Raw genomic sequence first — 15,691 nt, 5'->3', positions numbered from 1 at the left:
GGTCTTCACATGTGCCAGAAACCTTCGTGGGAGTGTATTAAACAACTTCCCGAAGTTTCATGGCAATCGGATAAATGGTGTGGTAGTGCATGAAGGACAAACACACACACACACACACACACACACACACAGACATACATTCATTTTTATATATATAGATTTAAATTACAATAAACGTTGCATCTAAACAGATTAATTTATTAAATAATCTGTCAAATTAATCAACTTTAATAACTTAGATTAATACTGAGTTTTATTCATTGTTATTCGTATTTTAATCTTTTGTTACAGGCATTATTTTCAGGAGGGAGGATATCAATTGTCTTGTGACATTTCCTTTTGTATATGCAATAAATAAGTAAACTTTGAGATATTCTTTATTCTTTGAATATGTTAAAAATGGCTATCAAATAATATCCAAAATGTACAATACATATTGTTTTTGTGGTGATTCGTGGTGAGGTGTAATATGTTCTGCAAACGGACCAATACAAAATAAACGGATCAAATTTTGCTTTTAACAATATATGACTTTTATTTTCTTTGTGGAGGATTGGGATCTGCAAAGAACCTGACAAAACAGGTTCTTTGTGGATCCCAACTTTACAAAGTAAAACGTTGTACAGGCGTTCTGTCCCTTAGTATACAATAATGGACACGTTCTAAACGGAACCCAACAAAATCCGACGCATGCAGACCTTAAAACTAAGCTTATCCTACTTATAACTATAAGAGAAGAAAAAGTGAAATTAGGTAGAGGTAGAAATAGGAGAAGAGTGAAAATACCCGAAATTTTCTTTTCTTTGTATCTCTGCTCTGGTGGGACACCGCTCGAGTCCTTCTTGATTATTGTGAACTTTCCGTTCCCTCGGTGAATTCCTTGTTCTTCCTTATTTCTCTTTAGCTCTCTCTACGATAGCCTCAAAAATTTTCCTCCTTTCTCAGTCCTAACCTTTTCGGCTTGTAGTCTTTGTTACTTTACTTTCTGCTGCTAACTTATGCACTTCGTTTGAGCTCAATCCTTTGTCCACCTTCTATCTCCACCATCCAGTCCAAAAGTGACTCCCCCGCTCCCTCCGAAGCCCTCGGGGTCTTGCTCTTCTATTGTTTCCGTTGTTTACTTCTTCAAAACGGTAATCCCACCCAGAGGGTACAAGAAGTGGAAAGGAAAATTTTAGAGAATAGATAAGACAAAGAGACAAAGAATTACTAAAACTAATTTATATTACATATAAAAAATATAACTACACGAATAATATGGCCGGTGGTCACATTTTATTACATTTTAATGGAATAAAATGGAACAATAACTTTCAAAATTGTTAATACATGATACAGCTGAAAACAAATTCTTTTATTGATGGAGTGAATATATAGTTGATTGAATGTCAAACTAGTTGATTGAATGTCAAACTATATAATTCAATGGTGTGTTTTTAATATATTTGTTAATCAGATGTAAGCATGATCATTAATCATGTACATAAATAGTTATTTCTTTAACACTTTTATTATCATAATTTCATTTTAATCTGTTAATATTGTAAAATATATTTCTTTACTTATATTTACCAAAATATTTTTGATCCCAAAGAATACATACATAAAAGAAAGACTTCAGCCATATATGAGGTGTTTAGCTGGCAGAAAAGAGGGTAAGGGAAAGGGGAGGGAAGAAGGAGGTGAGAGGAGATAGATAGTAGAGAAAGGTGTATGATCCCTCTGAATGGTGTACGTATGGCTACAGTACCCTCTATGTTTGATGCTGGCACACAGTTTTTAGGCTGCAAGGTCGTAGTCCCTGAAGGGTCTAAAAGAAAACCTGAGTGTAGCAAACACCAATAATTGAGTGCCACCATGAATAGCTAAGTGTAGAAGTTAGTACCAAGTGGCTGTTAGTAGGAAGACTTATAACAACTTAATACTAATGAAACTGAACATGAGTGCAAATCTTAATACTACTTAACAGCTAGACAGACAGTGTGAAAAACAAACGAACACAACAACAAGCTAGATGAGATGAATGGATGGACAAAAGACAAACAAGCAAGACCCCAAATTTTTTATTTTTTTATTTTATTATTATTATTATTTTTATTTTTTTTAAACATTAACTTACTAACTAAACTAACCTACCATAACCTAGAATGAACCTAATCAGCTGACTAAAGCTTACATAGGAAAGTATACACAGCATTTATAGATATCAAAAAGGGGCTTTTGACTCTGTCTACATTCCTCTACTGGTTCATAAATTAACAATTAAAGGTGCAGGTGACTGATTTTCAAACTATTGTATAAAAATTAAACAGGAAAACTCCATTTCTCCATCATTAAATCTATCACGTAATACTTCAGGCGACCTTCTCTCGCCGTATCTATTCCATTTTTACTTATCTGATCTAGATCATCTTTTTCTCCAATCCAGTGATGGGATTGAGATCGCTGACAGAGTTTTTCACTATATTCAATTTGCTGACGACTTGGTTTTACTTGCACCTACTAAAATTTCTTTACAGAGGAAAATTAATCAATTAAACTCATATCTCAGTTTACTGCATCTAACAATAAATCCCACTAAAGCAAAGATTATAATATTCTGTAATAATTGTAAAATTTCACAAGCAAAATCAAAGTTGTATCTAAATAATACTCCCCTACAAATAGTTAAAGAAGTTAATTTTTTGGGAGTCATATTTGATTGGAATATTACCTTCAAAGCACATCTAACTACTATTAATAACAAAAGAAAGCTGGCAATTGACAATCTCTTGTACCTATGTTCTACTCTGAAAACGTCAAACTTGAATATCCATATGAAGTTATATAATTCAATAATTAATCCCATTATATACTCTGCCGGTCCAATTCGGGGTCTCGATTACTTATATAAACTGGAATCTTTTCAAATTTATTTTCTTCATAAACTTGTCCATCTAGAAAAATCTATTCCTGGTTATGCTGTACATAACGAAATCAACCGTATATGCTCATTCCCTTTTTTTTCTCAAACATATAATAAAATTCTACTATTGTATAAAATTTAAAAGTGATAATAATTTAATTGTTCTACATCAGGAAATTATCAAAAAAAGCAAAAACATAAGTTCAAGCCAACTATGGCAAACTAAGTTTCAAAAAATTTTAAACTTATTTGGTGTATTTGACCTGCTGTTCAATGATAATTAGCAAGACTGGAAATATGGCTATACTTTATTAATCATATCTGCAATATCTCAGTCTATTAACAAGGATTAAACAAGTTTAAATCAGAGTAACTATCGTCCCTGGTACATCAATCTACTCCATATTTTCACAACCATATCTTCACAACCATATATATCTAAATCAATTACTTTAAATGTGAAAAGATTAATAGACAAATATGCCTTAATAAATATTCTATTTACATCAACAACAGTTACATTAATTTTGCAAATAATCATTGTATTTGGTGCAATTCCAAAAAACTCTCACTCTACCATCTGATACAGGATTGTCAAGGTTTAACAAATGTGCGCAACTCATTTGATATCAAATGAACAATTTAATGTAAATCAGTCCTTGAACTTAGAATGAGTATCGACAAAGATAATAAAAAAATTTTTATATAAACTATATAATTATTTATCAAAATTACAGAAATGTTAAAAAACCTAACTTAATAGTTCCTTGTTCATTACTACTAAATAACTGTGATTTTATCTGTATTGTAACTTTAGGGCTTTGATTGTTATTATCCAACAAAAATATATTTGTAATTAATGTTATAATGATTATTATTTATATATGTAAACTGTTCAACCTTTTTTTGTAATTTTCCCTATTAAATGTAACACCTCCATAACAGGGAAACTCTCCATTTTTGTGAATAAACGTTTATTATTATAATGACATTAAAGATTAAATTAAAATAAAATTTCTTGTTGTTTGTGCTTTAAATTATTGAATATGTACAGTAATGGGTGCTAGGATTTCAATCTAGGAGGATGGAGATGGGACAGAACATTGTTTTAATGGGACAGATGATATATGCGTATTTTATCATCAGAAAAGTAATTGTTAAAATTTAGCAATCAGCTTTTAGTAAGCTATAAGTGGTAAAAGTTTACAGAGAACATGTACTTGGCAAACAATCAATTCATATTTAAAGAAACTCTTCAATAGTGGTCAGTATAAGTAGACTACAATAAAGTGTTTCAGGATAGGTGAGGTGATTTTAGGATAGACTGGTGCTCATTCATGTCCCACCATACATGAATATATGTTGTCTTTATTTTTATATATTCACTTTTTTTACAAGACTTCTGGCAGAGTATATGCACCTTAATTGGTCCTTGTGCCAAAATATAGTAACTATCTATCTATCTATCTAAAAAAAGTAAAAGGCAACAAATATGAGGATATTGCAGAAAAATATTTCCAAATTCTTGAACAGGATTAATTAATTATTTATCTTTACCTCTTTACTAAACTTTTTTTAAATTTTTATATTAAACTTTTGATTTTGTTATATTCACTTCACTGTTATATTCACACTTTTGATTTTGTTACATTCACTGCACTTGTAATTTAATTTGCACTTTCCTAATCATCAATTAGAAAAAAGAAAATTATAGTATTATATAATTAGTATTATAGAGAGGAAGACTTTTTTACTTATTCTTTGTAAGAGGTTATAGAAAAATTATATTATGTTTCATAAACAATCATATTGTTTATAACTTTTATAATATATATCATAATTAAAATCTTTTTCAGATTCAGCAGAAAATAGTTCATCTTTTCCCTTTAATTCATGATTCTGTTATTCAGGAATCAAAAAAAATTGAAAAAGTATTTAAATTTACAATTTATACAACACCAGGAAATTATATGCAGATGTTATCTACATTTATAAGGTAACAATCATTTTCAATGTATTGAATCTAATAATAATATAAATGAATATTATAATATATAACAGTAGTTTTTAGTATAAGGTAGAAATTTATGTTACAAAAGTATTGGTTCTTAAACATTACATAACATACATCAACCCAATACTTTAGTATTATCAAACAATCTACCAGATTATTTATTGGGCTATATTAAGACTAATTATTACAAAACAGTTTGGCTAGAGGTAGGTGGTTAAGCTGCTATCTCATGATAAATTAAATAATTATAAATAAATTAAATTTTAATTTAATATGAGGTCCTAGGTGGAATTCAAAATTATGTACCAAAATGTTAATGAATATCTGATGGGATTACTGGGATTACTGGGATTAAAGTTAGAAGGCTGTCAGTGACTTAGCCTTTAGGAAGTTAAAAGGGAGAGAAGAGGAGGGGGGGAGAGAGGTTGAAGTCTCATCTTTCAAATATAAAAATGACACAAAACTAAACAATAATGTAGTAAAAAGATTTATTTAATTAAATAATGTCTTGCAATGACTATTACAAATTTTTTTCTGTCAAAAAAAGTAAACTCTAAAGGTTCAAATTACAAGGAAGAGTTTCAAAGTTCGTACAAATACTATACAATCAACACCAAGTTGACCATAGATGCTGACCTCTCCCATAGTCTGAAAGATCTAAAATTGTCATCAGGAGACAAGGATAGACCAATCAGAAAGCAATTAAGGATATCATCTATCAAATGGAATATAAGATTGAAGAGAGAACCCTTTAAAAACTCATGTCTCAAGGACACAACATTCTTTTCTCCCAAGATCCAAGTTGTTTCCAAAACAACCTGTACGAGTTCTTATCCCAGACCCGTTTTTTTTTCCAATTTGTAACCTATCCAGATACACTCCAACTGCATAGACAAAATTTAAGTTCCCTGTGTTGTGTTTCTGAAGTGGCTGATTATGAATGAATACCTCAGCTAACCCCACTTTCCTATCTGATCCAAAACTTCCACCAAAGTGCACCCTGGAGCCATTGACACAAATGCCATCCATCATCAAGAGAATAATCAATAACTCAACAGTAACATTTGGACTCTCTCTGGACTCTCTTTTCAGACAGATAAATAGAATGAAATCCTTTATAAAGTGACCAATAGACAAATTTTATAAGCATGTTTTTATTTTAATTGAATGGGTTCAATTGTAAATGGTAATCCTGACTTAGTGTCTAAATCACACTCACATATGACCTTCTTGGCTCTCGTCCTTCCCAACAATTGCACCCTGTTGGCAATAACATATTAAAATATTCTGGAAGCGCATAATGCATATGTACAGTAAGCAGGAGTTGTGGGTTCATGTTCCACTCCAGGCTAATGTTTTCTTATAGAATATTCTAAATTAAAATTAATTAAAAATTAATTTATATATAATTATTAATTTAAATCTATTATGAGATGGTGGTTTAATGACTATCTCTATCAAAATTGTCTTGTATCTGATTATTAACTGGCCTTAATATAGCCTGATAAATAATCTGACATATCATTTGGTAATTATTTTTAAAAAATAATAGGTCCCTATTTGCTCCTATTTTTAATTTGAATAAGTCCCTAAAAATTAAAAGTTCCTGTATTTTATAATCAAAGGACAGTGGCAGCACTGAAAAATAATTCATAGAATCCACATATCAGAAATCAATATGGAATGATTGATTGATTATCAAACATGAAGCACTGACACATCAAGACTATGTGGCTAACTATGATTTTACCTATTATGGTTAACACCAACTATAATATGATAACCAGAATGGATACCTGATCTCTTACTCACCATATAGTATATTGTCATATTTATGTATTTTATTTATTGTATTTGTGTTTTAATTTATTATTAGGGCATTTAAGTGTTTTATTTTTACCTTAAATTATGTGTATTTGCAGTTTTAAGTTTATAGAAATGGGTATTGTTTAGAGTCTGGGAATGGATTAATTCACTTTTCATTATTTCTTATGAGAAAAATTGTTTTGGACTTCAAATAATTCAGAGTTTAAATAGTCTCCTGGAATGAATTAAATTTAAAATATGAGGCACCACTGTATATAAAATCAAAATATCAAACGTCATTCTTTACCAAATATTCAAAGATTTTACTATTGGAAGCCACAAAATTTATTCCCAAGTTTGATGACATTTTTTCGAACAAGCAGTTGCAAATTTCAAATTGATTTATGTTCATTGTTATTCAGAAATTAAAAAGAATTTTAATCTTTGATTATATCTTTCATACCCATCTTCCAGATTTGTCTTTTACCAGTGGCATGCCATCCATGGAAGCTGTGGAACAGCACTTCCCTTGTATTTCCTAAAATATAAATACATATTGTGCAATTATTTTCATATTTTAATGTACTTTGAATTAATTAAAATTAATAATTTATTTTAACCACATTATGTATCTATGTACAAATTTCTATACATGTGAAAAACAATGATAAGATTGCTATTGTATATTGGATATAAATTTGTATATGTATATTCCCAATAGAAGCACTGTATTGTCAAATACGGTATGGCTTCCATGGTGAAAATATTTGATTCTGTAAAGCAGCCAGATTAGACACATTTGTGCATGCACTTTACAGAGTATCAACCTCATGCAGTTTAGATCATGGATGCTACACACCAAAATATTTTATAATGCTTCTATCAGAGAGTGGCACAGCTTCCATATCATTAAATGTCACTGCACGCCACTGTCTTTTACTGTTCACATGGTCTTCTTCAGTAAAAGGTTGAAGACTCCTGCTTTATTCATGGCCATTTGACCAAAAAATAACAAAGTAAATTCAAAAAATACATTATATAACAAAATATGTTTTATTACATATTGCATTTTTTGAGATGAGAGGTTAATATATTTTAAATTGTTAAATTTTTATATTAATAATCAAATATGCTCCAATTAATAATAAAAACAAACATGAAACCTATACACCAGCAACTTTTATAACAAGTGCGAATGTTTTTGCCCATGTTGAATGGGCATCATCAGACAAACAAATGCTGAGATAAATAGGGGATTGCTGATCACTTGTGCAGGAGGAGGTGACATATGATGTATGATGAGAATGGGGAGGGGGAGGATAGTGAAATTTATATTTCATAGAAAGACTTCTATGCTGTAGGGAAGGAGTCAACATCACAAAAGTTTATAGCTCTTTATAGTGTTATTGTAGATGGTCTTATATATTAGCACCTGCACCAGATGCACGAGGAAGGGTTGCCTGGAAGAGAATGAATAGGAGCTACAACTTAACCTTTAAATATCTGCCTCAAAGATCATCATACATCTATCAAAAAAGGTTTGGCTAACACTGCTTTGGCTATCTACACCTTTGACTCAGACATACAAATTGAATTCATGAGGTACACCTATTACATAATGCATCTAAGCAACCTTTCCTCAAGCATCTGGAGCAAGTGAAAATATGTAAGGCCACTCACAATAACATAGCTATAAACTTTTGTGATGCTGACTCCTTCCCTACAGCATTTCTATGTAATATAAATCTTGCTATCCTCCCCCTCCCCATTTTTGTCTTACATCATACATCCCCTCCCCCTGTACACACATGTTCGTCAATCCCCTGTTTGTCTCAGAATTTGTTTGTTTAATGATGCCCGTTCAACACAGGCAGAAACATTCGCACTTGTTATAAAAATTGCTGGTGTATAGGTTTTGTGTTTGTTTTTAATTCTAATTTAACCAGTTGTAAAATAGCAGTTATTATTAATAATAATTATGTGCAAATGTTTTATTATAGTTTACAATCCCAGAAAAATAGAGAAATATCTAAGGAAATTGATAAGCTTTCTATGGGTTTAAACAAATTAGATAAAGCTTACATTGAAGTTGAAAACACTACTGTTGAGTTAAATGAAACTAAACAGCAACTTAATGAATATTTAAAAGAGTGTAAAATGTTTAAATTAAATCTCATTCAAGAAAATCTAGATGTGAAAGAACAACAAAAAGTAAGTCCAAATTTCTATTTTAAAATTTAAAATATAAAAATAAAAATATAATAAAATTTTTATATTGCCAAATAGAGATACATTTTCTTTTGAAAAGCTAGTAAGTCTGTTGGGTTGTTCCCAACTGGCCAGTATAACGATTAATTGACAGTCGTAACAACATAAAACATAACCTTTATTAATTGGTAAAAATAAGTGTATAACTCCAATTTAAATATTAACTTTTTTGTAAGGAGTGGTAGTACAATAAAAACGTGGAGCATAGCTATATACATCCAATCACTGAGACAGCTAGTCCAGAAGTGTTGTTCCTTTGTCTCTTACAATCCTCCTACGCTATCACTCCGGCCTTTTTACCACTTTACAGTAAGTAGTCCGCGACTGTTATATATTTACAAGAATTGGTTCGTCACCACAACAAGTATTATTCAAGATTCTAAAAGCAGTTTTATATAGCCAGCTATTTGCAAGTGAGATGAAAATTGTGAAAATCACTATTAATTTGTTACACTGCTATCAAAAATAGATTGCAACTTTTTGCAATGTTCACAATGCAATGAGTATTGTCTAACTAAGTCATTTTCACTTATATCAAAACTGATTGGATATATTTGCAGTGACAATTGACTGAAGTATAGCCTCATCTGCATCAAGAGAGAAATTTAATCTTGAAATTATTCTCTCAGTTGTTACTTCTCCAAATTATTTCAGGATCATGACTTTTATTAAATACAAAACCAGCTGAAGATAAGGATATGTTAGTTCCAAAATAGCATATAAAAAATGACTAATATTATATTTTTATTTTCAAATTTAAAATTTTGTTATTATGTGGCTTTAGAACAACTTTTAGGAATGAATTATGTTCAAAAACTAAAGTTTGACTGTAGTTTGCTAAACAGTTTGTTTCTTTAATTATACTTCCAGTTATATTTGTTATCTTTTAAATTTTGAATTGAAATATTTTATATTTGAGATTTGTGAGACTTTAGACTCATCACTAAAATTTGCATTAAAATACCTTTTTAAATAAAGGTATTTTAAATAAATAAGAAATAAGAAAAAAGGGATCTAGAAATATTTCTTTTAGTATGAAAAATGTGACATAAATGTATAAACAATGTAGGAATGTAAGTCTTATGATCGACCATCTCCAATTAGTATCAGATTAAACGTTAAAGTTAACCTCTTTAGTGATTTAAGTTGAGATTTTGTTACATTTAACAATGGGTGAGAGACCAATCCGAATGGGTAATCAGAGACAGAAAGTAATGAAAGTTTTATGTTTTAAGGTCATGGAGTTTTTTAGTGAATTTCTGTTAGTTCTTCTGTAGTGCTCCGCCACTTATTGGTTGTTTGGTTTTGTATGTGTATATATCATTGTACATAGCTTCGCGTTACTTTTATTATTGTATCGGGTTTTCCTTTTTTTTTTTTTTTTTTTGTTTGTTTCGTTGTTCATGGATGACACGTGACCTTCTCTATTCGAACCACCTGTTTAGAGGTGCGTGTAAAAAGGGCCTTTGGATTGGTTGTCAAAAGGTCATGGGGGGCAGCAAGACAGTATATATAGAAGGTCCAGGTGTGGAAGGGGATCTTTTTGGGGTCTACCTTCCATTCACCTCGGCTGGATTGGTGTTATTGAGGGACGTCAAGTGAGCACGTGTGTGAGAAGTGGAAAACTGTTCAGAACAACAGAGACAGGAGAAGAATGAGAATCAAACTCTATCAGAGCCGTTTGAGAAAACATCGGAGTGAAGAGAATTAATACGGTTGTAAGAATGTCTGAGGTATCGTCCCAAACAATTATTTTTTTCTCCATGTGGGATAATTGTCAGCCAGACATCCTTGTAGATACGGGATTGTCGCGAGTTCATTGTTTTCATTGAACCTTTCTTGTTAGTGTAAGTCTTGTGTGGACCCCTTTCACGCATTAACGTAGGGACAAGGAGAGTGAAGGTATTGTATGCGTGGTATTTGTACTCTAAACACGTGAGGGTGTAAAGGAGTTTGTGTATGAGCTTTCAGTTCTCCGAGCTGGTGTTAAATATAAATAAATACATTTCTGTAAGCCGACTGTTTGTTAATTGTAGACCAGCAGACCTCGGTCTAGTTTCAGGGTCACAACACTTCAATAGAAGACATGATATTCTGCAAAGATCCATTCTTTATGTGGAATTTTCTATCAAAAATTCTTTCCTGTCAAGATCAGATGCTACCAAAAAAAGATTTCTTTCCAGTGTTAAACAACAATTTCCAGTTTTTGTTTGTGACTGTGTGCACTGCCGCCATCTCCATCTTGATCTACTGAGAGACCACTACCTGTCTGTCTGAGATTACCAAGATTGCCCCAGTGTTGTTGAATCAATGAGGAAACATTAGTGGCCTGATATCTCCTTTAAATGTACTATTGTCTCCAGAAGAAACTTTTTGACAAAAATTATGTAAGCTACTGACTTATTTCTAAATAAATAGATTTAATTGTAAAAGATGACTTGCCTCAGTGCCTTCTACACCAACATATCTCACCTCACCATTCTTTCATCCTGAGATTGAATTTTCTCCATATTGGCAACCTCACAGTTTCAAAATGATTGAAATCTTTATAGCATTTTTTTGTATACTTAAAATTCAAATAAATAGTTCTTTCATAGAATTTTTTAAAATTGTTATGTTAGTGTCGTAGATAGTATTGATGAATTTTCCCTAGATAAATAGGAGATAATTCTTCAGCAATGTTTAGGAATTCAAAAATTGTGCTTTTTGAATAAGGTTTGTGTTTGCTAAAAAGATAATTGAAACATTGTATTGCTTAAACGTATTAAGAAACATATAAAACAGTGAAGTTATTTTTGGGACTAGAGCATGAGCAATGCATGTGCAAATCTCACACTCGTGCCTGTTTGTAGAAACAGTCTTAGCATTTCATATTTTCTTTTGACCCATTTCTCGGTCTGCTGAGTACCTACAAATCTGGTTTATTTTATGTGGGCATGATTGGGGCACCAAATACTCAGTGCCAAATTGCAACTCCTGATATATACTCCTCCATACCTCTAAGATGTGCAGCTATTGACAGCAGAACAATTTTAGAGACGACACGGTCTTGTTAAAAAATATGATTGTCTTTAATACTAATCTTTTAAAAATTAGTTTTTCTGATTTTATAAATAAAATCATTTTTACTGCTGCATAGATTTGATTATAAAATTTAGCACAAATAATTGAATTTAAATTAGATTTTTTGATTATAGTCATATAGTCATATTTTAAGTGTTCTGTAGACTTAAAAAGTTAATGTTACAATAGATATCATTTCAATTTTTATCAAATGCGGCACATGATAAATAAAAATGGTTTTATATTTACTTATAAAATTTTGAATGATGCTTAAAGAAGTTTGTTTAATTAATAGTTAGTTACCAAAAAGAGTCAAAGTATTGAAGAAGAAGAAATTGCATGCAAAAAAATGAGAGATGTTGCTCTGAAAGATTTGACTGCTGCTCTTCAGACTCTCAATGAAGCTTCAGAAGTAGGTCTAATATTTATATTATATTTTTGTATAACGTTTTTATTATATACATGTATTTTTTAGAAAAAAAAATATTAATTTTTTTCTTAGCTTTATATTAAGAATAATATATTTTAGAATGTTATGGTCAGTTTGACATTTATTAAACTATATATATACAAATAATAACATCTTAAGCCCAATGAGTTTATAATATATCACCAAATGATCGCCTATATTGTATCCTGATATTTAGGCAATTGTTTGGTGATATATTTATTAAACTCTTTTAATTTTTGTATTTAGATATTCAACCCATTTCTAGTTCTCAATTGATTATTTTTTAATTTAAATTATTATATAATGAAATAAAAGTAGTGATATTTGTTTTTATTTATTAGAATTTAGATGCTCTTACTGATTTTAAAATTTTTTGTCATATCGTAAATGTCTAGAATGTTAAAAGAATACCATTTATTCTATTTTTTAGTAGAAATAGTAATATTTGAAATCTAATAAAGAAAATTAAAATTAAAATTTTTATAATATTTGTTTTTGATATTTAGTCTTTAGATAAATTGGACAAAAAAGATATAGATGAAATCAGGAGTTATGCAAAACCACCAGCTTTAATTGAAAAAGTTATGGAAGCTGTCATGGTGTTTAGAGGTGCTGAAGAATCTTGGAATGAAGCTAAAAAACAATTAGGTATATTTTATGAATAAGTAAGAAATGATATTATAATAGATTATAAGAAACAGATATTCCTAAAATTCAGTCTTGTACAAATATTAAACTATTAAATATTTTCTGCTATATTTTATAATATAATCGAGATGGGTTGATAAGGATGATGATGATAAGCGCAGAGCCCAAATTGTTAGAAGTTGAAAGTTGAAATTTGGTACACAGTTAGGGTATGTCATTAGAACATACACTAAGAAGGAATTTTTTGAAATTTCTTTCTCCAGGGGAGAGGGAGAGGATTAAGGCTTAACCTGAAGAACAACTTCTATTGCACTATTTTAGATACAATTTTTTGTTTTTAACTGCATTTTAGTAGGGTATGTCATGTGAATGCACACTAAAAAGGGATTTTTGGAAATTCCAACCCCCTCGAGGGAAGAGGAGGAGAAAGTTAGTTTTCATCAGTATAAAGTGTAAATAATAAAGAAGGAAAGTAAATAGTGACACATATAGTATACATTTTGGCAATTAATAAATATTTTCATTATTTCTGCCTTTCGGGTAACCCAAAAACAATAAATCCAAAATAAATGAATTTGAACGAGTATTTGAATTTGTTCCAAATTCAAAATATTGAATTGGAAATATAAAGTTTCAAACAAGGTTTTTTAGATTTTTAGAATTTAAAATCAACCATATAATTCAAGTAAAGTTATTATCAGGTAAGTTAATTCTCCATCATAGTGAAAAATTTTCTGATTTTTTTTATTTTATAGGTTATTTAAATAAAAAATCTTTTTGAATACTAAAGATTTATTCTGTTAAAATTCAATAATGGTTTTATCAATTTTTTTGCGTTTTTGACTGCGTTTTAGTAGGATATACTTTGAGAATGCACACTAAGAAGGGATTTTTGGAAATTATCCCTGTGGGGAGAGGAAGAGGGTTAAGGATTATCTTAAAGAACTCGGCTTTACTGTACTATTTTAGATGTGATTTTTTGCATTTTTGCAGAAAATCAAAAATATTTTCAGACCATGTAAAAATTCTCTAATTAATCTCAGAACAGGGAGACCTAATTCTTGCACCCAGTGAAAATGGGTAAGATTATCTATAATCTAATAATCTTAATTTTTGTTATCGTTACTTTTTGCCCAAGCAATGCTGTGCTCATCTGCTTGTGTCATCAATATATATATATATATATATATATATATATATATATATTGATATATTGATATATAAATATATATATATATATATTGATATATCAATATATTTCAATTCCCTCATAACACAAGTTATTTTTAAAAAGTTCCAGATTTGGTTAAAAAATCAAAACATGGTAAGAAAAATCCACATAAACAAATTTATTTAATTTTTTTTAAAATAATTCATTCGGAGCTTCAATACATCTTTTTTCAACAATTATTTAAAATTCAATTTAAAACATTTAGAAAAATTAACTTTTTTCAGGTACTCAAAAGTTTCTTCACTTCATCTAATATGAATTATATTGACTCAAACTGTTATTTCTTATAAATTTTTGGGTAAAGACAAAGTCAGTAGAAACTAGATTGGAGAATAGGGTGATGGCTGTTAAAGATTAGAACAGAAGTTTCAAGTCTTTTGAAACTTTTGTTCCTTTGCAGATTAATTTTCAAAAAAAAAAAAAACAGTTTGAGTTAATTAGAATATTTACAAAATGAATTGAAGAAAATTTTGTGATTTTTGAAAAGCTGAGTTTTTTAAAAAATGTTTTTTGAATTGGAGAAACTGTATTGAGGTTCATGTTGAGTATTTTGAAAAACATCAAATAAATTTTTCTGTTATAATATGTTTTAATTTTCCGACCCATTCCTGAAACTTTGCACACAGATTGTATAACTCTGATAATAAATGCCAGTTATTAAATATTTAAAATAATATTTAAAACAATGTCTCTGATTTTTTCAAGAAATATTTTTAAAAATTTTTATTTAATAGTAATAGAATGGTTTACCACAATTAGTTTTGAAGAATTAAAATTTTTTGAAATGTTTAAAAACTAATTTTATCTGAAATACATTAAAATACTATGGTCCTGACTTTACTACTTTATTAATATATTCCGTCTCTGACCATTTTGGCATTCGAATATAAGCATTTGCGTTTTTTTTTCTATGCATTGTTATTATTGATACTCCAGGGGTCAGACAAAAAAAAATTAATTTCAAAGGTTTGATTAATAAACTTTCAATATATAAATTAATATTACAAAAACTATGCAAGTAGATATGAATATCAGCCTACTAAAAGGTCCTAGAGAAGTATTCTCGGGTGATCAGACTGGTCATGTGCCTTATAATACTAATACTATTCTAAGAGAACTCCATGAATGAAATGACTGAAGAGGAATTTGATTTGAAATGCATACCATAATAAAGTGTATACATAAGAAAAGAAGAGCATGTTTTAATTCCATTTAGTCCATGGGCCTTCTAGTCATGGTGTAATAAGACTGAAAATTATTATGCAGTTGTTTAACTTTGTGAATTATATTTAAATTCTATTTGTA

General features: G+C 29.6%; 1 protein-coding gene across 1 annotated transcript in view; it reads left to right on the top strand.

Moving 5' to 3' along the window:
• Nucleotides 1–15,691, top strand: part of LOC136980687 (dynein axonemal heavy chain 2-like) — a 647,596-nt gene that overhangs the window by 484,267 nt on the left and 147,638 nt on the right. The window contains exons 47-50 of the mRNA XM_067276853.1: nucleotides 4,762–4,901; nucleotides 8,726–8,936; nucleotides 12,352–12,468; nucleotides 13,014–13,155. Of these exons, the coding sequence (XP_067132954.1) occupies nucleotides 4,762–4,901; nucleotides 8,726–8,936; nucleotides 12,352–12,468; nucleotides 13,014–13,155 (610 nt within the window). The remainder of the gene's footprint in view (nucleotides 1–4,761; nucleotides 4,902–8,725; nucleotides 8,937–12,351; nucleotides 12,469–13,013; nucleotides 13,156–15,691) is intronic.

Source organism: Centruroides vittatus, unplaced genomic scaffold (genome assembly GCF_030686945.1).
Source record: "Centruroides vittatus isolate TY-2023 unplaced genomic scaffold, ASM3068694v2 contig_717, whole genome shotgun sequence".
Lineage (NCBI taxonomy): Eukaryota > Metazoa > Arthropoda > Arachnida > Scorpiones > Buthidae > Centruroides > Centruroides vittatus.
Note: the sequence above shows the minus strand (reverse complement) of the source record. Positions and strands in the feature narration are given on the sequence as shown.